The sequence below is a fragment of the Thalassophryne amazonica genome, chromosome 20 (genome assembly GCF_902500255.1).
Source record: "Thalassophryne amazonica chromosome 20, fThaAma1.1, whole genome shotgun sequence".
Classification (NCBI taxonomy): domain Eukaryota; kingdom Metazoa; phylum Chordata; class Actinopteri; order Batrachoidiformes; family Batrachoididae; genus Thalassophryne; species Thalassophryne amazonica.
This window is the reverse complement of record NC_047122.1, coordinates 47,583,241-47,608,461: the sequence shown is the minus strand read 5'-3', so window position 1 is coordinate 47,608,461 and position 25,221 is coordinate 47,583,241. Positions and strand designations below refer to the sequence as shown.

The 25,221-nt window shown below is 41.4% G+C and overlaps 1 protein-coding gene across 1 annotated transcript; it reads left to right on the top strand.

Moving 5' to 3' along the window:
- The first annotated feature begins 1,853 nt into the window (after nucleotides 1-1,853).
- On the top strand, nucleotides 1,854-21,010 carry dclk3 (doublecortin-like kinase 3). Its single transcript, XM_034160586.1, has 7 exons — nucleotides 1,854-1,986; nucleotides 3,982-4,196; nucleotides 4,280-4,411; nucleotides 7,717-8,934; nucleotides 9,145-9,277; nucleotides 9,426-9,593; nucleotides 19,305-21,010. The coding sequence occupies exons 1-7, from the start codon at nucleotides 1,935-1,937 to the stop codon at nucleotides 19,715-19,717; spliced, it is 2,331 nt and encodes a 776-aa protein (XP_034016477.1). The 5' UTR covers nucleotides 1,854-1,934; the 3' UTR covers nucleotides 19,718-21,010.
- The last annotated feature ends 4,211 nt before the right edge of the window (nucleotides 21,011-25,221 follow it).

Genomic DNA, 25,221 nt, shown 5'->3' with positions numbered 1-25,221 from the left:
AAGAGGGTAAATCATCACGCAATGTTGCAAAAAATGTTGGTTGTTCACAGTCAGCTGTGTCTAAACTCTGGACCAAATACAAACAACATGGCAAGGTTGTTAAAGGCAAACATACTGGTAGACCAAGGAAGACATCAAAGCGTCAAGACAGAAAACTTAAAGCAATAAGTCTCAAAAATCGAAAATGCACAACAAAACAAATGAGGAACGAATGGGAGGAAACTGGAGTCAACGTCTGTGACCGAACTGTAAGAAACCGCCTAAAGGAAATGGGATTTACATACAGAAAAGCTCAATTGAAAGGATGTTTGGGGATGATGAAATCATTTTTCAAGATGATAATGCATCTATTGAGATATCCCATAATCCGTTGTGCGCCAGAGAGTCACTGCAGTCAGTCCCTGAGCTTCTCACATGTTTACATAAAACAAATACAATAACGTCTATAAACCCAGATAATATATTCACGAGAGTTTTAGTCTCAGTATCCAAAGAGGTTTATGTTGCGATGTTAATGCTGTTGTTCATGTGCAGAGGTTAAAGTGCAGCCTTATCAGAGCATCTCAGTGCAGTTCAGTGTTATTGACATCTCTCAGAGCAGCGAACTCTCAGACGTTTTGCAGGATTTGAAACCTCAACAGGGTGAATATTGTGCAAAATCACTTTTTACATGAGATCTCCAGAGTCTCACAGTTCGATGAGTGTTTTCACAGACATTCTCCTGATTTAAGATGAATTTGTCACAGCTTGTTTGTGACATATGTAACAGAGAAATAACCCAGCTCATCTAATTTTACCTGAGAATATTACACACACACACACACACACACAAATCTATACAGTGCTTTTCCATCTGAAAATCAGACTTAGACTCGTTTTTATTGTCATTCCTCAATAAACATCACAAATGCTGTCACAGAACAAAATATCGATGCACTGCATTAATAATTAAATAAAACACAGAATAAAAGCACAGAATAAAAGTTCAAGGTGTATGATAGTGATAAACAGAGTTTAAAACAATCAAAAACAAAACGTAAGGGTCCTTAGGCAAGGTCCTTAATCCCCAGTTGCTCCCAGTGTGAATAAGTGGCTTAATTCATTGTGGGGCCACTTCATTTTAATTGATGATTTGCTTGTGAATGTTTCTGGATGCAACTTTCTTCCATCGCTTTCCACCTGTAATTTATGTAGCCAGATGGGAAATCTTTCTGCTGTATACTGCCATCTGGTGGACATATCGCTCTATGAGTTAATCAGTTAACAAAAATATTATTTAATTTAACCAGGTTAGTCCCATTGAGCTCAAGATCTCTTTTACAGGGGAGAACTGGACAATTATAAAATTTCCATTTTACCTAACCTGCATGTGGGAGGAAGCCAGAGCACCCAGGGGGAACCCATGCAAACTCTGTGCAGAAAGACCACAGGTGGGAATCGATCCCAAAACCTTCTTGCTGTGAGGCAACAGTGCTGCTAACCACTAAGCCACCGTGCTGTCCTATTGATATGATTGTCTTGCTTAATGTATGGATCGCTTTAATTATTATCAGAAAAATTGCCCCTCCTGACAAGTTTTTCAGGAGCCGCCACTGCCTGAATGACTATGAACCTTTGCAGATAATAGCTCAAACACATGAAAAACACATTCTTACTGTAAGATCCATGCAGTCCATTTACCATTTAAGATGTGTTTAGATACCGAAACCGTGATGATGATTATTATTTTTTTACGCCTTTATTTTGACAGGTGAATGAGAAATGAGATATTTTTTCGTGTAACTTGACGTGCTGCCATGGTAACCGTTCCACGCCAAGTCCGGTCAGTTCGGAACGCGTCCGGTTGCCTTCAGTGGAGGAACAACTGAGCAGATAATAGCAGTTTATGGAAATAAAAACAAACTAAAAACTGAATTGTTTTGTTTTCCAAAAGCATGCAGAGAGCGCGCTATGGGTGTGAAGCGGCACGCAAAGGGAGAACAGCAGGTGAGAGAGAAAAAAATAACACTAAATCTCCAGATTATTTACACTTTACTAAGAATGCTCAAAATTTTCCAACATTTTAAAGATGTAGTTTTATCACACTTGGGAGGGAAAAGGAAAATCTTATTAGATTGAACATTCATTCTCTTCACATTAATTTCTCGGAGCTTTGAAAATCTCAGAATCCCATTTAATAAAAGATAATAATTTTGTTTAAGTTTGAGTTAAGAAGAGATTTTTGGTGCCACTGTGAATGACTTCTGTTAAAAAGACATTGAGGATACCTCAATTTTGTTTTAAGCATACTCAAAAATCACATTGTTGAACTTAAATATTTTAAGTTAGTGTTACATATATGTTTTGATTGCAGCTAAATTCTGAATACTGGTTAAATTAAATGAACTTGCATATCTTCAGCTGTTTCAACTTACAGTATGCAGGTTAATTGAACTCAACAATTTGAAATAATAATAATAATAATAAAAACACAATAAACAGGTTGTTCACAAACTACAACGGTCCCTGGACCATTACTTTCCTACACTAAAAATCAAAACCTTCCCACGCATCTAATTTCTTGTCAAAATATTTAATTACACATTACAATTATATTTAATTACAGAAAATCACAATCACCAAATAAGGAAAAGTTCAGTTAGATATAATAATATTGAATTTTCACTTGTTCCACTGGCACATATTTTAAAAGTTGTTACAACTTAAAACACCTTTTTTCATGTTAAAAAACTCTCAATGGATGAAGTGAAAATTTACTTAAGATTTCTTAAAATAAGATTTACAATTATATTTAATTGCAGAAGTTCACAATCACCAGATAAGCAAAATTTCAGTAAGATATAATAATGCTCAATTTCTCACTTGTTCCACTGGCACATTTTTAAAAGTTGTTACACCTTTTTTTTCATGTTAAAAAAAACTGTCAATGGACCAAGAGAAAATGTACTAAAGATTTCTTAAAATAAGATTTTGAAATTAACTGAGAACACACAGTTTGGGCAATGTTTTGCTAGTTTTAGGAAGTGTTACATATTTTACAAATAACACAGTATCTTAAAAATCTTATTACATATCAGAAATCCTGTTTTGTATCAGATATGACTCAAAAAAAGATATTTCCAAGACATTAAATTTACAAGATATTTAAATGCATTGTCTAAAATCACATCCTCATAGCTTACTGAGATTTTACTTGTGAGGTGAGTGCCTTAAGTCTAATTATATATTTTGATGAGAAATGAGAGAAATATAATTGGTACGATTTTTGAGTTTTTGCAGGGTTGTGTCATAGTGCAACATGCTTTAGTTTTTTTTATGTCAAATTTAACACTAATGAATCAAAATTTGTTTTACTCAAGTTTGAACTATAATAAAGTCTTATTTTTGAGTCGATACATTAAAAAAAGTGTTAACTCATTTATTTATTTATTTGTTCTGCCAAATTACTGTGTTGTCCGGCCTTTTACTTTTGTGTGTTGTTAAGTATCTGTGAGAATAAAACCAAATCCAAGCTGTCTGGATGGATCACATCTCTGTTAGCAGCAGAAAGTGAAACATCAAAGATGCTCTATGTCTCTATTGCTTCATTAATCATGCAGATTCAGTTGAAACCAAACCAGGGCAAGTGAGCTTTTGCTGGGGGTGCATGCACGTACATGTGTGTGGCCTTACATGACTTAAGGAAGTCTAAATAATTTAGCAAGCGGGACAAGGCACCTCAAGAATCTCAAATGGCCTCTGCACTCTGTGTGATGGAAAACAGTCAAATCTGATCAGCCGGATTTGTTTTCACACACACACAAGGAGGCAGAGGGGCTATCTTATTACGTATTGTTTTTATTTATGTAATCAAAGAAAAAAAACTCCCACCCACAGCGTGATTATGTCAGCAGTATTAAGTGCACTTTCGATAATCGGGGTCGTGTTTTGTCTCGGCCAGACTAATCACTGTGTCCACCTTTCTCCCCACTTCTGCTGCAGCACCCCCCATGCCATTGATGAAGCGTGCTGGTGGGGTGCCCCAGCTGTGGCCCATTCGCCCCCACCCGACAGGCCAAATCCACAAGAGAACACACTGCCCTGTTCCCCCTCCTCCTCACCTCCCTCTGTTCCACACTCGCCATGCAGAGGAGAGCGCCAATAGGCCGCATCTGATCACAGTCGTGTGGCCCTGCGGTCCGACTGCACTTCGGAAGGTGAGCTCAAAACCACCTGCAAGCGTTGTTCACATTGCAACACATCAACACCTGCACATCATTTTTATTTCTCTGTTACCAAGGTGACAGTATTGCTGAATCGCAGGGGTGTGGTTTCCTTTGAGCAACTGCTGTTGGATATTTCAGAGGCGCTGGGGTTTCCTCGCTGGCACAGGGCCAGAGTCACGCGGCTATTCACACCCCATGCACAAGAGGTGAGTCTCAGCATGCACAGCTGTCCAGAGAAGTGCTGTACTTAAAGGTGTACTCCTTCACTATAGCTTGGAAACAAGTCAGTTCACCACCCCAAGGCATTGTTCATGTTATGAAACTGTCAGCATGGACAGTCATGGAAGGTAAATGTGCAAATGCATGATCAGTATTAGCAGCAAACAAGATTAGAATAGATAGAACTTTAGTGATCCCTTGGGAAGACTCCCTCAGGGAGACTGAGGTTCCAGCAGCATTGTATAGCAGCACACAGGGTAAGAAGCACACAGAGCATCAAAAGTGAAAGTAAAAAAGAAAAACAGTTTGCAAATATAATTATAAATACCAGACATACTGATCAATACTGGTTTACTGGCTACTACTGTTCTTCTCATTCGCGACCTCCGTAAGGGCCCCAAACACACATAGTGCGAATATGTACGACTCAGGGCGATGCACGGCGGAAGAGCTCGTATGAGCGAACCATGAAACATTGCACCGACGGGCAGGCGTGCACGATGCCGGTGTGATGGTTTGTGCACTGGCACAGTGTGAGCAGTTTGTTTTGTTTTTTTGTTTTTTTTTTGCATATTTATTAAAAATTAAAAAAACTAAGAAATCACACGTACATAAGTACTCACACCCTTTGCTCAATACTTTGTTGTGTTGATGCACCTTTGGCAGCAATTATAGCCTCACGTCTTCTTGAATATGATGCCACAAGTTTGGCACACCAATCTCTGGCCAGTTTTGTTCATTCCTCTTTGCAGCACCTCTCAAGCTCCATCAGGTTGGATGGGGAGCGTCGGTGCACAGCCATTTTCTGATCTCTCCAGAGATGTTCAGTCAGATTCAGGTCTGGGCTCTGGCTGGCTGGCTCACACAAGGACATTCACAGAGGTGTCCTGAAGCCACTCCTTTGATATCTTGGCTGTGTACTTAGAGTCATTTGTGTTGCTGAAAGATGAACCGTTCTCCTCTCTCCGTAGAGGAATCCTGCAGCTCTGACAGAGTGACCATCAGATTGTTGGTCACCTCATCTTTCTCCCCCAATTGCTCAGTTTCGATGAGCGGCCAGTTCTAGGAAGAGTCGTGGAGTATCTGACCTTCTTCCATTGTTGAAAGCAGCAGAAATGTTTCTGTACTGTTCCCCAGATTTGGGCCTCAAAACAATCCTGTCTCAGAGGTCTACAGACAGTTCCTTTGACTTCATGCTTGGTTTGTACTCTAACATGCACTGTCAACTGTGGGACCGTATATGTAGACAGGTGTGTTTTTTTTTTTTCAAAATCATGTCCAACTAACTGAATTTACCCCAGGTGGACTCCAATTAAGGTGTAAGAAACATCTCAAGGATGATTAGTGGAAACATTATGGGGTGTTGTGAGTAGAATTTTGAGGAGAAAAATGATTTACTCCATTCTGGAATAAGGCGCTGTGAATACTTCCTGGATGCACTGTACATGTGCCCTGTCCTGGAAAGAATTTGGGTGGAAAAATGTAGTAAGCTTTTTATTTAAAACACCAGCACATGACGTGTTTTTTTGGGTTTCATCAACCAAACCGCTTCATGTTGGAGGTCGTGTGCAAAAATGAGACCAATCATTACCATGTATTCTGGAGTTGTTCAGTTATTTTAGAGTACTGGATGAATATTAATACGATTATGGGTAAGGAATTAAAAACAACAATCGCATTTCATTTGAAACAATGTATTTGGGTTTGAAACCAGACACTGTTGTAGGCCTTGAGGAGAAATATACGTTCTGTTGATTGGTTCTAAAAAAGCTATTTCAAGGAAATGGTTGTGAACAGAATACCCCACGGTCGAGGACTGGACACATGTGATATATGATATTTTTATCATGGAGAAATTAACCTTTATTTTGAAACTTGAACAAGAAAAATTCAACAGTGATTGGACGTCTTGGAGAATGTATGTTTCACCCTTTAGATTTGATTTTATATAAATCTGAAGAGAAATAAAATTTAAAAAATCCCCATATACATGCTTTTAGTTTCCATTTTATTTTTGTTTTGCTGGGTTTATTTTATTATTGCATCCATGTCTACTTATTCTTTTTTCTTAGTTCTTGGTGTGCAAATACAAGGTTTGCGTGTAGATGTAAATTTTTTGTTGTTGTTTTTGTTTTTGGGTCAATCAAGGATTTATAATGGGAATGTTCCGTAAATCAGTTTTGTTGTTGATTTCTTTACACCGCTTTTGTTCTAAATAATTATATAAATATTTAAAAAAAATAGAGGCCCCAGGTGGGAAGCGAGCTCACGACCTTCTTGCTGAGAGGGAACAGTACTAATCACTGTCACCGTGCTGCCTATACTCAAATTTTCCAGAATGTAAAAATTCCATTTTATCAATGTGTTTGTTAAAGCTACAGTGTGTAGGATTTAGCTAGGTTTATTAGCAGAAATAAACTATCGCATTCACCGCCATCCATTCATTGGTGTTTAATTACCTGCAAACAACAAATTGATGTGTTTTCATAAGCTTAAAATGAGATCTTCATATCTACGTGGGAGTGGACCCCCTCATGGAGGCCGCCCATTTTGCACAGTCATGTTGATACAGTTGCCCAGAAGGGACAGAGAAATACACATTTCACATTTTGCAACATGGCTGAAGAAGACAAATAAAGAGTAATTAGTGGCAGCTCCCCTATACACCGTGCCCTGTAAGTAAGTTCCTTTGGCTACTCTTTGTTTTCACTCTGGGTTGCCAAATGCCCTTCCTGACACAACTCCACATTACATGGAGAAATGTGGCAAGGGTGGGTTTTGAACTGGGAACCTTCCACATTGAAAACGAGCGCACTAACCACTTGGCCACCAGTATACCCTGTGTTGTTTGTGCTGTGCTCCTAATGGAACCTTAATGTCCCTGAGGGCCCTTGCCCAAGTGATCAATAAAGTTTTACCTATCTATCTATTGGGTTGATAGTTCAGGCTAACAAGTTTGAGAACCATCATGTTTGTGAAATGGAGTATCATACACACCGGTTATTACAAGAGAAGCTGAGCGAGTATGAATCTCTGTCACGAAACCAGCAAAAATGTGAAGGTAATCAAAATCATTACTGGTGACAGCATAATGCAGTCTGCAACCTCACCACTAGATGGCAATAAAGCCAACACACTGTAGACTTAGTGAAGTTGTGTTGTAAGAAATTAGGTTTAGATCACGTGTTGTGACTCCTATCTAAAATTCCTTCAGTCTTGGCAGAGAAATGAGCTCAAACTGTGATCTTCTCATCAACTCTCTCTCGCTCTCTCTTTTTTAAAACCTTTGTAGGTGAAGGGTGTGTATGAATTCTTCCGTGGTGAGGTGGCCTTCCTGGCACTGGGGAAGGCCCGTCCGGAGCTGAGCAGTGTGCAGGAGGCCCTGGAGGAGCTCTTTCCAGAACATTCCCATTACCAAGCCGATGCGCTTCGGGCATGGGAGAAGAAACTCCGCCCAGCACCTGATAAAGCAGCTAAGGACGACAGTGGATATAGTGAGGGGACAGACAGCAGTGGGACACAGACGAACCAAGACACACAACTGGATACAAATGTGCATGTCAAGAAACATAATAATGTCCACGTGTCCGCACGTCCACTGCACCATACAGACACACAGCAGGTAGAAAAGTCAGACCCTCAGAAATCTCATAAAACAAGCACCTGCAGAAAAGCTGCTCACATTCCCAACCACCTACAGAGACTGTACGTAAAGGGTGGAGTCAGAGAGAGACAGCCCTCTGTCATCGGTCTGTTTAAACAAGAGAAGGACTTGAGGGAGGTGGACGCCTCCTCTCCTACACTGTGTGAAAACTGCTTAGCAAGAAGAGCTAAATATCAAAGTTTACAATTTTCCAGTTCAGTATTTGGAAGGGTTCCTCTTCCTCCTGTGTTAAAGAAGCAGAAAGCACATTTCCGTATAGAGCAGGAAGTGGGAATGCCGGCGCTTCCCATTAGCCTTCCCACTGCTCATCCAAGCATTGAGGATAAGAACTTCATCCAATCACATCTTTCAAGACCGTTTCCAGGAGTAGGGTCTGGACACAAAGACCTACAGCAAGGGGTGATCTTTGACCTCCCCTCAGATGGGAGGGACGTCACCTTGTCAGACATTGAGCGTTGCTATGAAATCGGACGCATTGTCGGTGACGGGAACTTCGCAGTGGTGCGAGAGTGCTGTCATCGGGATAGCGGGCAAACCATGGCCATGAAGATTGTCGAACGCTCCAAGCTGATTGGTCGAGAGCACATGATGCAGAATGAGCTGAGCCTTCTGGCCATCCTGTGTCACCCGCGCATAGTGCGACTGTTAGCGCACCACCACACGCACACTCACTCCTACCTGGTGATGGAGTTGGTGAGCGGGGGGGATCTGTTTGAGGCCATCAGTGAGAAGGGAAAGTTTGCTGAGGCAGAAGCAGGATTGATGGTGTCTGATGTGAGTGAGGCTCTGAACTACATCCACTGCAAGAGCATCGTCCACCGCGACATCAAACCAGAAAACCTGCTGGTGAGCATCAATGCAAAAATATTCACAATGGGCCTCTAAAGAAAGAATAGGGGAGGGGAGTTAAACTCCAGAAATTATTCTCAGTATTTTGAAAAATACATAAAAATGTCAGTATTGTGCAACATGATGTGCAAGTGTTTGGGTGTAAAATAAGTGAAAATTAAAAATACAACCTCTACTTTTTGCCTGTATCTTATTTTTTTCTTGCAGATCGAAGATGTCACAAATGGAAGCTGCAGGTTGAAGCTGGGAGACTTTGGTCTTGCAATGGTTGTGACTGAACCGGTTTTCACAATATGTGGCACGCCCACATACGTAGCCCCAGAGATTCTGTCTGAAACAGGTTAGTGTCACGTCAGTGGCTGATTAACATTTCTTTCACACTTAAATCCCTCTTTGTTTCATTGCATCAACACTGTGCCTTGTGTCATTTTCTGTTTTTTTTCTTCTTCTTCTTCTTCTTCCAAAAACAAACTGCGCTGTCCCAGCAGGTTATGGTGTTGCTGTTGATGTATGGGCTCTGGGTGTTATTCTCTATATCCTGCTGTGTGGTTTCCCTCCATTCCGCAGTCGAGATCGCAATGAGGAAGAGCTGTTCCAGTTAATAAAAAAAGGACAGTTCCACTTTCTGTCCCCCTACTGGGATCCTATCTCTGAGGGTGAGCAGCACAATGCTCAAGCATACTGAATGAATGAATGAATACATTTATTCCGCACACACACATAACTTAACAAAAAACTCGTAGACAATTTCCCAATTTTGTGCAGCCGAAAGCGTGTAGGCAGAAGCAAAACCTTATAAACACCCACCCCTTTATGGACTCATAACAACAAACACCAAAAAAAAAAAAAAAAAAAAACAAACAAACAAGCAATGACAATGTAGATTAATCAGTGAACTAAAATATCTCAACACAACAGAACAAACAAAAACAATAACAAACTCAGTTAACCCAGTGGGCACAATACGTTGACTCAACGTTGAAACAACATACAGGGTATGTTGTGTGGGCCGCCAGAAGAGGAGGTACTGCTGGCCCACCACCAAAGGGCGCCCTGCCTGAAGTGTGGGCTTCAGGCACGAGAGGGCGCTGCCGCCACGGACACAGCCGGGAGTGACAGCTGTCACTCATTAATTCCTGACAGCTGTCACTCATTCTTCATCATCGCACTCCATAAAACCCAGACGTCATCTCCACCTCATCGCCGAGATATCGTACTTCATTGGAGGTAAAACTCTCAGCCGTTGCTTTTGTCTTTTCTGACAAGTGTTTGTTACACAGTGTTTGCAGTCAGTTCCGTGAGTGCTCGCAGCCGGAGGCTGAGTGTGAGAGACGTGGAGAGCTGACGTCTTCGCTCCCCACGCTATTCTGTGATAAGTACTCTCAACTACTGCACGTACCTGTTTTCTGAGTGAGAGGTGGAGGTGGCATTCCCACCGTTGTTGTTACTGGGTGTGCACACACCTACACCTGACTGTCTTTGTTCTCGCCAGCAGTACCAGATCCGACAGTCGGGGACGGTGATCACCTGGGAATTCGGGACTTGGCGGCTCCAGTATTCACCAGGTTCGGTGGCGGCGGAAATCGTGTGGTTCCAGCTCTTCTCAGGACAGACGTCTTCTATCCTCGAGCCTGCCCACACGTCACCTTTGTGGATTGACTGAAATCTTATTCTGAGATTGTCTGTATGTTTGTTGTGCTCCTTCACAACATTAAATTGTTAATTTTTGGCTCATCTATTGACCGTTCATTTGCGCCCCCTGTTGTGGGTCCGTGTCACTACACTTTCACAACAGGGTAGGCGTTGAAACAACACAGTTCTCAGACATTGAAACAATGTTGATTTTTGATTGTATTTGTAAGTTGAAACAATGTAGTTTTGAGATGTTGAAACAATGGACAGTGGTCCCTCATTTATCGCGGGAGTTACGTTCTAAAAATAGCCCGCAATAGGCGAAATCCGCGAAGTAGACAGCGTTATTTTTTACAATTATTATAGACGTTTTAAGGCTGTAAAACCCCTCACTACACACTTTCTACACTTTTCTCAAACAGGCATTAACATTTTCTCACTTTTCTCTCGTGTGTAAACACTCTCAAAGTTCAAACCTTAGTAGAAAAATAAGACCAATGTTTTCAGGCCCAAACATTTGTTTGAGAAATAAAAACAGAACGTTTTCCTATAAATAATTATGATGGCTTTTAGAACTAACAAATTTAATTTTAAAGATCAACGTACGAGGTTGGACACATAAGAAATTATTAATAGTGACTGACCAGTATTTCACAGTTCCTCTGATCACACCTCTTCGTCGTGGCGCTGCTCCGCTGTCACGTCTTTTTCCACTGAGTCACACCTCGGTGCAGGTGTCTTTTTCCGAGTGAAGAACACAGTTATGGGTAGTTGTTGGTGCTCTTTTTTCTTCTGGGCGAGAAGCTTCTTATAAACAGACAGGCAGAACACAACGCGCGTACTCTCCCTTCGCGGTGCCGCGACTGGCCTACTTGATGAGGACGCAGAACACAATGCGCTGTAAAAAAAAAAAAAAAAAAAAGCATGTAAAATTGGACTAAAAAATCCGCAAAACTGCGAGGCCACAAAAGGTGAACCGTGTTATAGCGAGGGACCACTGTAGTTTTGAGATGTTGAATCAATGTTGAAACAACATACAGGGTATGTTTCTGTGTAGGCTCTCAGTTGTCCAGGTGGTTTCTATAGTAGAGAAGCTTGAGTCTTCGACTGGACTGGGTTGCTTGACATACAGGGTAGGCGTTGAAACAATGCAGTTCTCAGACGCAGAAACAACGTAGCTTTCAGACGTTGAAACAATGCTGATTTTGATAGGATTTCTAAGTTGAAACAATGTAGTTTTGAGATGTTGAATCAATGTTGCCAATTTGATGTTATCGTTAAACATTAAGCTGCAATCCAGCGCCTAATTGCGTGATTGCTCGTTTTCTGTTCAGGCATTGTAGGTTGATTAAATGAAACATTACTCCTATATCTTCTGAAGATTTCCGTCCATAACCATCATAAATATGGTCATGAATAACTTCTGAGCGTGATAAACTGGTGATGCATTTGATATTAATAAATTGTTGAAAAATGATTTTTCTTGTGCTTTTTTATTGAAACAGATCACTTTGAAGAACATATGTGAATCAACGTCAGAGAACAACGTTGTTTCAACTAAAACATACAACATAAAAACAACGTTGCTTCAACATCTCAAAACGGCGTTGTTTCAACGTCCCAAAACTACGCTGTTCCAACTTACAAATACAATCAACAATCAACGTTGTTTCAACGTCTGAAAGCTATGTTGTTTCAACTTACAAATACAATCAAAAATCAACGTTGTTTCAACATCTGAAAGCTACGTTGTTTCAACGTCGGAGAACTGCGTTGTTTCACTGCCCACCCTGTATGTTGTTTCAACGTTGATTCAACATCTATAAACTACGTTGTTTCAACGTCTCAAAACTACGTTGTTTCAACTTACAAATACAATCAAAAATCAACGTTGTTTCAACGTCTGAAAGCTGCGTTGTTTCAATGTCGGAGATGTGCGTTGGTTCACCGCCCACCCTGTGTTGTTTCAACGTTGATTCAACATCTATACACTACGTTGTTTCAACGTCTCAAAACTACGTTGTTTCAACTTACAATCAAAAATCAACGTTGTTTCAAAGTCTGAAAGCTACGTTGTTTCAACGCCTGAGAACTGCGTTGTTTCAACGTGTTGTATGTTCAGAATAAAACACACCTTGCTTATTTGAATATTTTATTGACTATTTATTTTATTTAAAAAAATCTGAATAATAAACACATGGCAAGAACTAAGAAGGTGCATTTAACACCAAACACACGCAGTAATTAACCCCATTTACTACTGAGGGCAGTTCAATTTATATGAAATATAATAGACTGTAGTTTTACATTTAATACTCATTTGACACAACATAATAAAACCTGTATTTCTGCAGATTTAAAATCTGTAAAACCTGTATTTCTACCAATCGAGCAAAAGGTTCCATGCAGGTTCTAACAAAATGCCAGGTAGGTTATATCATGCAAAGGATGCAGCTCACATGCAAGGAATTCATGCCAATATTATAGGGCTAAGTACCATTAAAAATTGTATAGTTTTATGGTATTGTTGTTTGTAGCAGTACTTGATATGCAGCATTATTATCACTTTAATAGATTACAATTTGTTCATGTAAATGGGGAATCTTCTTCACAGACTAAAGTTAATTATGGAGTTCCACAAGGTTCTGTGCTAGGACCAATTTTATTCACTTTATACATGCTTCCCTTAGGCAGTATTATTAGACGGTATTGCTTAAATTTTCATTGTTACGCAGATGATACCCAGCTTTATCTATCCATGAAGCCAGAGGACACACACCAATTAGCTAAACTGCAGGATTGTCTTACAGACATAAAGACATGGATGACCTCTAATTTCCTGCTTTTAAACTCAGATAAAACTGAAGTTATTGTACTTGGCCCCACAAATCTTAGAAACATGGTGTCTAACCAGATCCTTACTCTGGATGGCATTACCCTGACCTCTAGTAATACTGTGAGAAATCTTGGAGTCATTTTTGATCAGGATATGTCATTCAAAGTGCATATTAAACAAATATGTAGGACTGCTTTTTTGCATTTACGCAATATCTCTAAAATCAGAAAGGTCTTGTCTCAGAGTGATGCTGAAAAACTAATTCATGCATTTATTTCCTCTAGGCTGGACTATTGTAATTCATTATTATCAGGTTGTCCTAAAAGTTCCCTAAAAAGCCTTCAGTTAATTCAAAATGCTGCAGCTAGAGTACTGACGGGGACTAGAAGGAGAGAGCATATCTCACCCATATTGGCCTCTCTTCATTGGCTTCCTGTTAATTCTAGAATAGAATTTAAAATTCTTCTTCTTACTTATAAGGTTTTGAATAATCAGGTCCCATCTTATCTTAGGGACCTCGTAGTACCATATTACCCCAATAGAGCGCTTCGCTCTCAGACTGCAGGCTTACTTGTAGTTCCTAGGGTTTGTAAGAGTAGAATGGGAGGCAGAGCCTTCAGCTTTCAGGCTCCTCTCCTGTGGAACCAGCTCCCAATTCAGATCAGGGAGACAGACACCCTCTCTACTTTTAAGATTAGGCTTAAAACTTTCCTTTTTGCTAAAGCTTATAGTTAGGGCTGGATCAGGTGACCCTGAACCATCCCTTAGTTATGCTGCTATAGACGTAGACTGCTGGGGGGTTCCCATGATGCACTGTTTCTTTTTCTTTTTGCTCTGTATGCACCACTCTGCATTTAATCATTAGTGATCGATCTCTGCTCCCCTCCACAGCATGTCTTTTTCCTGGTTCTCTCCCTCAGCCCCAACCAGTCCCAGCAGAAGACTGCCCCTCCCTGAGCCTGGTTCTGCTGGAGGTTTCTTCCTGTTAAAAGGGAGTTTTTCCTTCCCACTGTAGCCAAGTGCTTGCTCACAGGGGGTCGTTTTGACCGTTGGGGTTTTACATAATTATTGTATGGCCTTGCCTTACAATATAAAGCGCCTTGGGGCAACTGTTTGTTGTGATTTGGCGCTATATAAAAAAAATTGATTGATTGATTGATTGACTTTACCGGGGCGTTGCTGGGCCGGTATCGCAGATTTACGTTGACGCTATCTGGCTATACCCGCCCGCTGTGCGTAAACAAAAGACGTCATAGCGCGCAGCCCAAGAACTGTCCGCGGGGGGGAGACTGTCCGCAGAGGAAAAGATGAAAAGGCGAGAAGTGTGTTTTGGTCCCAATATGGATATTCCAGATGATTTTCTCATGGATAGCAGCTAAAGCAGCCAGCTTGATGAGGACGCACTGGCGAATTTGGAGAGCAGCGCATGCGCCAGCCGACACGACAAAAGTTAAGTGAGCCAACTTTTTATGTACGCGTTACATGTTGTGTATCTCAGTAAAAAGTGATAATAATGCAAATAACATGCTGTTGTCATGCGGTATGCATTTTCTGAGTCCCTCCGTTCACGCCCAGTCGCCCAAAATGACAGATATTCACCCGAGTTAGATGAGGGTGAATATCTGTCATTTTGGGCAACTGGTCATGAACGTCGGGCCTCTGAAAATGCATACCGCCCTCCAAAAGCATGTTATTGTATTATTGTCAATTAATGTCAAATCTAAATTATAATTACTGTCATTTACCTGCAAATTGGTTATTATTCACTGACATATGCTATTGTCTGTCTTGTATATTTGCACCAATAAACCTTGATTGATTGATATCATTGATTGATATAAATAGTGTTCCTTTCAGAGGGAGATTTGGGGAATTTTTCTCATAGTAGAGAAGCTTGAATCCAGTCAAAGATTCAAGCTTCTCTACTATGGAAACCACCTGGACAAATGAGAGCCTACACGGAATTTTTCTCACTTTTCTATCATCTATGATGAAATCTTTGTGAACACAGGAACGAGTTGCCTTTTATTATCATAATTTTTTTAAATTATTGATCCCCATAATCTATTGGGCAAAATTATCGCCCATTTTCATTCATGGGTAAATAAAAAGTGCATGAATGAATCAGATTTTCACTTCACCCTGTCCATGCTGTCAGTCCCCTCTGACCCTGGTCTGGGCCCACTGTGAAATCTGAACTATTACAAGTTCGCCTCTACAATCTGACTACGGCTGTACAGCCCCGGCGCCATTTTGATTGAACTGATCCGATTTGGGCTCAGGGTTTATACTAAAGCACGCCACTAAATATAGATCTATGCACAGTCTATTATAAAATATATTTCACAAAAATCAATCAAAGCTAAGCTTTATCAGTTCTAGGTCCATTTGCCTACCCAAATCCGGCGATGGGTACAACAACATGCAGTGTGAGTTCTCGGTTCTTGCCCATGTGATGTGGCGGGCAATTTCATTAGAAATACATAATAAATATTCAATGTCATTACAAAATAAACCACTCTACATGATCCTTGAGATATTGCTGACTCGATATGATGCACGAGCAATCAATTCTCAATTTTGATGACTCGATTCATTGAATTAAACACGCGCTGAACACAGAAATACACAACAAAAATGTCCGCCTTCTCCAAAATGCCACGCATTGTATCACGAGAGAAAAGTGAACGGGAAAAACAAGCAATGGCTCTGCTTGGAGAGTGCACTCTGAACACAATGACGAGCCATCATGTCATAACGCATTCTTTTCATAGTGGGGTCGGAAAATGACTGTAGAACAACGTGGACTCAACGTCGATTCCAGATGTTGAACCAACATCGTGATTAGACGTTGAATATACGAGGGCTGTCCGTAAAGTATAGGTCCTTTTTATTTTTTTCAAAAACTATATGGATTTCATTCATATGTTTTTACGTCAGACATGCTTGCACCCTCGTGCGCATGCGTGAGTTTTTCCATGCCTGTCGGTGACGTCATTCGCCTGTGAGCACTCCTTGTGGGAGGAGTCCTCCAGCCCCTCGTCGGAATTCCTTTGTCTGAGAAGTTGCTGAGAGACTGGTGCTTTGTTTGATCAAAATTTTTTCTAAACCTGTGAGACACATCGAAGTGGACATGGTTCGAAAAATTAAGCTGGTTTTCAGTGAAAATTTTAACAGCTGATGAGAGATTTTGAGGTGATTCTGTCGCTTTAAGGACTTTTCACGGTGCGAGACGTCGCGCTGCGCTCTCAGGCGGCGTCATCAGCCTGTTTCAAGCTTAAAACCTCCACATTTCAGGCTCTATTGATCCAGGACGTCGTGAGAGAACAGAGAAGTTTCAGAAGAAGTCGGTTTCAGCATTTTATCCGGATATTCCACTGTTAAAGGAGATTTTTTTAATGAAAGACGTGCGGATGGGTCCGCGCGTTGGGACGCAGCCGACGCGGCGCAGCGGCACAGGAAAAACACCTCCGTGTTGATAACCATTTGTAAAATCCAGGCGGCTTTTGATGGCTTTCAGTGGAGTGAGTATATGAGAAATTGTTTATCAGCTGGAGATGTTCCAACTTGTCCTTAAGGCTTCCAACAGAGGTGTTTTCCTGTGGCGGAGCGTCGCGGCGGCTGCAAGCCAACGCTGCAATCCGCCTGCACGTCTTTCATTAAAAAAATCTCCTTTAACAGTGGAATATCCGGATAAAATGCTGAAACCGACTTCTTCTGAAACTTCTCTGTTCTCTCGCGACGTCCTGGATCAATAGAGCCTGAAATGTGGAGGTTTTAAGCTTGAAACAGGCTGATGACGCTGCCTGAGAGCGCAGCGCGACGTCTCGCACTGTGAAAAGTCCTTAAAGCGACAGAATCACCTCAAAATCTCTCATCAGCTGTTAAAATTTTCACTGAAAACCAGCTTAATTTTTCGAACCATGTCCACTTCGATGTGTCTCACAGGTTTAGAAAAAATTTTGATCAAACAAAGCGCCAGTCTCTCAGCAACTTCTCAGACAAAGGAATTCCGACGAGGGGCTGGACGACTCCTCCCACAAGGAGTGCTCACAGGCGAATGACGTCACCGACAGGCGTGGAAAAACTCACGCATGCGCACGAGGGTTCAAGCATGTCTGACGTAAAAACATATGAATGAAATCCATATAGTTTTAGAAAAAAATAAAAAGGACCTATACTTTACGGACAGCCCTCGTACATAGATATTACGTTGCTCAACGTCGCGACCTGACTCAACATGTTAACGTTGATTCAACGTCGGGTGTCCACTGGGAACCCAATTCTTAATACTATTAAAAGTAATTATAGTTTTTATAAAGTATTTTTAAGCCAACTAAGGTATCAGATAATTGAGTAGTTGAGTCAATATACTCAACATATATAGAATAGATTACAACGAAATTGGCTGTGCTCCCGCAGAGCTACTGTACACCACAAAAGAAACAAGACATCTTATATACCACAGAAAATTGTTTAAATATGAAATATGTACTGTGAGAATGTGAACATATTAACAAAGTACAATTTAAAATGTGGCTGTAAACATTTAGGGCAGTGATTGTGAACACTGGGGTTGGGAGGTGGCTGTAGATTGGGTTGGTTGTTGTCTGGGGGGAGGGGGGGTTTATGGGAGTAGGTCTGTGGGTGAGTGTGTGTGTATGTGTATCCATGGGTGTTTGCAGTACATTTGGCCCAGGGGAAGAAGCTGTTTGTCAGCCTTCTGGTGTGGGACTTTGTTGACCTGTAGCGTCTTCCGTAGGGCAACAGGTCAAACAGGAGGTAGGCAGGGTGTGAAGGGTCTCCTGTGATGGCCTCAGTTCTCAAAGGCAGCAGGATGTGGTGATATTTTCCAGGCCAGGCAGAGGTGCAGCCAATGATTTTTAGGGCAGTGTTAATGACCCTCTGCACCGCCCTTCTGTCCTCAGCTGTGGAGCCTGCGTAACACACACCCAGACAGTTTGTCAGTACGTACTCCACTGAGGAGTGATTAAAGGCCAGCAGCAGCTTCAGTTCAATTCAATTAATTTATTTTCATTTATATAGTGCCAAATCACAACAAAGTTGCCGCAAGGCGCCTCACACAAGTAAGGTCTAACCTTACCAACCCCCAGATCAAGCACCCAGGTGCCAGTGGTAAGGAAAAACTCCCTCTGATGATTTGAGGAAGAAACCTCAAGCAGACCAGACTCAAAGGGGTGACCCTCTGCTTTAGACAATTTATAAAATGAATATAGCTTCCTGTCCAGTTCTTGTTCTTCCTGGAGACATGTAGGAAGTGTAGCCGCTGCTGAGCCTTCTTAACCAGAGCCCTGTGTTTGAAGGTCCAGGTCTGCAGAGATGTGGATGTCCAGACATCTGAAGGTGGTGACAGTTTCCTCCACCTCGGCCCTGTATGCTGTCTCATCCCTGCTGCAGATGAGTCCAACCACTGTGGTATCATCCGCATATTTTATAACGCGGTTGGTTGTGTGGGTTGGAGAGCAGTCGTCGGTGTACAGGGCGTACAGTAGAGGCCTCAGAAGGCAGCCTTGAGGGGGACCAGCGCTGAGTGTGAATATGGAGGAGTGGTGGGGCCGAGTCTCACAGACTGTGGGTGGCTCATCAGAAAGTTTTAATCCCGTTATAGGTGGGGAGGGGGATCTATAATTTCAGCAGTTTGGTGATGAGAATGTATGGTGGTGTTAAACGCTGAGCTGTAGTCCGTGAAGAGCATCCTCACATAGCTCTTCTTGTCCTCCAGTGTGTGTATACAGTGAGGGCGATGGCGTCCTCTGTAGAACGGTTTGCCCTGTAAGCAAACTGGTGGAGATATACGCACACTGAACTTAAATAGAACGCACATGCAACAGTTCTCACAGTTACTTGTTAACCTGCATATATGTGTGTGTTTGTATAGAAGCCAGAGGGCTCATCAGAGATCTGCTTCAGCCAGATCCATCGTTAAGACTCACAGCAGAGCAGACCCTCCTGCATCCCTGGGTGAAGACTATGGCTTCAGTTTGCCAGCAGATGGCGTCCACAAACAAAGCTCAGCAGAGAGAACCCGATATGCCAACAGAACCACAGAGAGTTAAGAGCCTAGATCAGAACGGTGCAACAGAACCACAGAGGAGCAGAGGACCAGCACACAGCAGCAGGGATGGAATAAACAGCACGGAGCTCACCTCACATGATGGCAGACAAACTGATGTAACTACACCAACTGCCCAGATCCAGGCTGAGCATAAACCACCACAGCAATCCTCAACAAACACAAGTACGGTCCACAACATATACCCAGAGGTCAAAGTCAACACACATTCAAAATAAATAAAACAGAATCCACCCCAAAAGATTCCGTCTCACTCAGTAGGGAGCCCAGCGGTCCAGATACCAAAATGTCAAACACAGTGTTTAATCCAGTTATCCCGACCATTCCCAGTGAGAAACACCAATCACCCTCAGTTTCACTATCTCCAGCCTCCAGAGCTACACTTCCTGTGTGTCCTCAGGAAGAACAACCTGGACAGTGGTCCTTCACAGACAGCAGCTCAGCGCAACATCTCCCACCTGCCAGTTCTACAAAGGCGTCTGCAACTGGCTCCATGCATCAGCAGAAATTAACCTCTCCTCTCCACGCTGCGACCAGCACCAGCCAGCAAGCAACACCTGCAAGGTGCAGCCCAGCCCAAAATCTTGATGCACTGGACATTCCCACTTTGCAATCCCAACCAAACTGTAAATCTGCTGTTTGACTGATTGGTTTAGTCTCATCACTGACAGTGTTCCGGATATTAGCACAGATTTTCTTGTCAGCTGAATCTTTGAATGATCAAGAGATGATGTGATTTACTTTCAAGTTTTAGTACGAACATCTTGGAACATCTGGATAAAATGTGATCGGTAAACAGCTTAATTTAATGTTATCCAAGTAGGACTCAAACTGTCTAGAAATAATTTAGGTGTTTTGGTGTTCATTGCATTTTTTAAGCAACCGTGTTTACTGCTTTTGTTTTAGTTGACCAACTTTTTTTCTGCAAGACATGATAAATTAAAAAAAAAAAAAATGCAATGAATGATTGTTAGTAGGTGTACTATTCCTTGAGGCAGCTATTTTTGAATGCTTGTATGACTAAACTGACTCATCCTACTTTACTACTCTTACTAGAAGTCCATTCCTAGAGCGCCTTGAGATCATTACAGAACACAATTTGTAGTGAGTCGACTCTTACTCATTGTATTTACTTTGACAGTTTTTGACAACTATCATGACCAATTCACAGAAATCTGTATAAATATTTGGATATATTTATGTGAGGTGATTCAATATCTACTTGGAACTAAATAGCATCCAAGCCACAGATGACGATACGGCTGTTTGATAGCATGTGTATGTAACTAAGAGTGGCTCCTCCTTACCATTCCACGCAAACCAAAAAAAGACGTATCGGTTGTCCAATAGAAGTGGTTAGGCCTGTACCCTCCCTGTCTCTAACAGCTGAAAGGAAACCACAATAAACACATTCTCTCACCCCCCGCCCCCAATTTCATGCATGTGTCCCTCCAAGTCCTTGAAGCTACTAAACTAGGGGCACTGAAGGGATGAAATATAATATAAATACTACTGACTACTGGCAGGATTCTTTGACTCCCTCCACAATAACCTTGCTTTTTGTGTTGAATTATAGTTCAGTCACACAAACACAGACACCATTATAACCAGCTGAACCACTCTGAAGAGCTGATAAGTCTCTCAGTGATACCACCCAACATATTTAAGCATGACTGAAAAATAAAACTCCCATAATGTTCCACAGTTCTGGGTGATCCTGTCTGAGTTCTTTCAAATGTAATTCTTAAAGAATGAGTTCAACAGTAAGCACATCCAGAAATGTTAGACTACTTCTGGACTACAAATATGGAGTTACTTTTAAAAATCAATGAGCTATGATTAGAGAAACCAGACTAAAACATCTTTGTCATCATCACAAGTGTCCAAGAACATGGTGAGGCTCACCACAGTTGGCTTTGGCTTGAGGCAGGTACTATAATTCCAGTGGTGTTGAGTCTACACCTGCTAGTTTACTAGCCTGCTGTGAACTACAACTAGATCTACATATGTTTCATGGGCATTAGTGTCACAGCTGATGCTGCACCTTCATGCTAACACACCTGAACCAAGTCTCCCAAAGTCATCACTCATTTGTTGCAGTCATGCCAGTGGTACTGAATGGTTTTCCAGGGAAATCCACTCAGGGTTAGGTCACTGATCAGCATATATACTGTATTACTTTTTCCTACATCTTTCTCCCATGTTCATGTGGAGTATATGTGAGCAGTTTTGGAGTTTAATACCGATCATGGACACTTCAACACACAGGTGTAGTTAAGTGCCCCTCTCCAAAAATATAAACATAAGATTATGGATGTAAGGAGAAACATTGTACAACCCCTGGCAATAATTATGGAATCACCGGCCTCGGAGGATGTTCATTCAGTTGTTTAATTTTGTAGAAAAAAAGCAGATCACAGACATGACACAAAACTACAGTCATTTCAAATGGCAACTTTCTGGCTTTAAGAAACACTATAAGAAATCAGGAAAAAAAATTGTGGCAGTCGGTAACGGTTACTTTTTTAGACCAAGCAGAGGTAAAAAAAAATATGAATCACTCAATTCTGAGGAAAAAATTATGGAATCATGAAAAACAAAAGAACGCTCCAACACATCACTAGTATTTTGTTGCACCACCTCTGGCTTTTATAACAGCTTGCAGTCTCTGAGGCATGGACTTAATGAGTGACAGTACTCTTCATCAATCTGGCTCCAACTTTCTCTGATTGCTGTTGCCAGATCAGCTTTGCAGGTTGGAGCCTTGTCATGGACCATTTTCTTCAACTTCCACCAAAGATTTTCAATTGGATTAAGATCCGGACTATTTGCAGGCCATGACATTGACCCTATGTGTCTTTTTGCAAGGAATGTTTTCACAGTTTTTGCTCTATGGCAAGATGCATTATCATCTTGAAAAATGATTTCATCATCCCCAAACATCCTTTCAATTGATGGGATAAGAAAAGTGTCCAAAATATCAACGTAAACTTGTGCATTTATTGATGATGTAATGACAGCCATCTCCCTCGTGCCTTTACCTGACATGCAGCCCCATATCATCAATGACTGTGGAAATTTACATGTTCTCTTCAGGCAGTCATCTTTATAAATCTCATTGGAACGGCACCAAACAAAAGTTCCAGCATCATCACCTTGCCCATTGCAGATTCGAGATTCATCACTGAATATGACTTTCATCCAGTCATCCACAGTCCACAATTGCTTTTCCTTAGCCCATTGTAACCTTGTTTTTTTCTGTTTAGGTGTTAATGATGGCTTTCATTTAGCTTTTCTGTATGTAAATCCCATTTCCTTTAGGCAGTTTCTTACAGTTCGGTAACAGACGTTGACTCCAGTTTCCTCCCATTCGTTCCTCATTTGTTTTGTTGTGCATTTTCGATTTTTGAGACATATTGCTTTAAGTTTTCTGTCTTGACGCTTTGATGTCTTCCTTGGTTTACCAGTATGTTTGCCTTTAACAACCTTCCCATGTTGTTTGTATTTGGTCCAGAGTTTAGACACAGCTGACTGTGAACAACCAACATCTTTTGCAACATTGCGTGATGATTTACCCTCTTTTAAGAGTTTGATAATCCTCTCCTTTGTTTCAATTGACATCTCTCGTGTTGGAGCCATGATTCATGTCAGTCCACTTGGTGCAACAGCTCTCCAAGGTGTGATCACTCCTTTTTAGATGCAAACTAACGAGCAGATCTGATTTGATGCAGGTGTTAGTTTTGGGGATGAAAATTTACAGGGTGATTCCATAATTTATTCCTCAGAATTGAGTGAGTCCATATTTTTTTCCCTCTGCTTGGTCTAAAAAGTAACCATTACTGACTGCCACAATTAGTTTTCCTGATTTCTTATAGTGTTTCTTAAAGCCAGAAAGTTGCCATTTGAAATGACTTCAGTTTTGTGTCATGTCTGTGATCTGCTTTTTTTCTACAAAATTAAACAACTGAATGAACATCCTCAGAGGCCGGTGATTCCATAATTATTGCCAGGGGTTGTAGGTGTAATTCTGAAGGATGAATATATTTAATATTGGAGGTGAAGTGAGATTGTGACAGTGATGAGTGTGAAGCTGGCAACTGAAGGAGTGATGATGAATGTCATCAGTACATATGCCAAACAAATGGGTTTGAGATAGAGGAGAAAGACGGATTCTAGAGTGATTTGGTTGAGGTTCTGGAATGTGTATTGAGGGGGGAAAAATGGTGATTGAAGTATAATTCAGTGGGCATGTTGGTAAAGGGAACAGAGGTGATGGTGGGTACACTGGTTTAGTTTGGAAAGAAGTGTAGAAGGGCAGAACCTAGATGCAATGTTTGAGAATTCTGGTTAAGAATTAAGTGTTTGCCAGAAGGAGTTGCACTGTGTATTTGTGACTTTAGAGAAAGTTTATGACTGCATCACCGATCAGCACTGAGCATTTTCTGTCTGCAGTGTTGATTGGCAGGATGACAGATGAGATCAGACAGGAATCTCCCTGGATTATGATGTTCGCAGATGGCACTGTGATCTATAATGTGCATGGATAGGTGCAGATATGCTATGGAGAGAAGGAGAATGAAAGTCAGTTTGTGCAAGACAGAACACATGTGAATGAATGAGTGGAAGCATGGCAGAATGGTGCATGTCCAAGGAGTAGAGGTGGCGGAGGCATAACTCAGCCACATGGGGTGTCCAGCCAGTACATTCTGTTGTGCCAGTCCCGAGCCTGGATAAATAAGGAGGGTAGAAGGAGACAAGATGTTAACTGGAAATTTTGTCAAAATCTCAGCCACATGGGTTGTGCAGCCAGTACACTCTGAGTGCCGGTCCCAAGCCCAGATAAATGAGTAGGGTTGCGCCAGGAAGGGCATCTGGTGTAAATAAAGTCAACATATATAAGCCACTATTCGAATTTCCATACTGGATCGGTCAAAGCCTGGGTTAACAACGACCACCTGACCACCACTGGTGCTGTCACCCAACGGGGTGCCAGCGTAAGTTGGGCGACTGCTGGGTGAAGAAGGCAAAGGGAGAGACTCAGCTGATATGATAGAGATGAGAAAGGTATACTGCGTGTGCAAGAGACCAAATGGAAGGGAAGTAATGCACACACACACACTAAAACAGAAGGTGGTACTGGACATGAGCGAGCTGAAGATGCTGCAATTTTCCTTGGGAGTGACAAAGGATGGATGCAGGGTATATCAGGAGAAGGATGCTGAGGATGGAACTATAGGCAAGAGAGAAGGGCCAAAGAGAAGGTTTATGAATGCAGTGAGGGAGAACCTATGAATGATTCTAATTTTCAAAGGGGAAATATTACTTCACACCTTCCATTTTTATCAAGTCGTTTTACCCTTTTGAGTTTTTTTTTTTACCACATTCAACATTTACTGCTTTCACTTTTAACCACATTAATTGTTTTACTGCTTTCATTTTCACCACATTCAAAGTTTTACTGCTTTCATTTTTACCACAGTCTATGTTTTACTGCGTTCATATTTACCACATTCAATATTTCAACTAGAAGCACTCAGAGAGTGCAAACCTCCGCCAAGGCCATGGGGTCACTGACGCCATAACATCTACACGCCGTGGAATCATTGAACCTAAAAAAAGTCTAACGATGTTTGCTCAGTAGTAAAAAAAAGTTTCATCTGCTGTGACTGGATAGCATGTATCCTTAGCGCTTGGCATCACAGTTTATTGCAACTTGCAGCTT

What these genes read in the sequence shown, in the direction of transcription:
- dclk3 (XM_034160586.1), top strand. Translation starts at nt 1,935, where the DNA reads ATGCAGAGAGCGCGCTATGGGTGTGAAGCGGCACGCAAAGGGAGAACA. An exon ending in ACGCAAAGGGAGAACAGCAG is followed by an intron (nt 1,987 to 3,981) that starts GTGAGAGAGAAA and finishes CTTCTGCTGCAG; the next exon opens with CACCCCCCATGCCATTGATG. An exon ending in TCAAACCAGAAAACCTGCTG is followed by an intron (nt 8,935 to 9,144) that starts GTGAGCATCAAT and finishes TTTTTCTTGCAG; the next exon opens with ATCGAAGATGTCACAAATGG.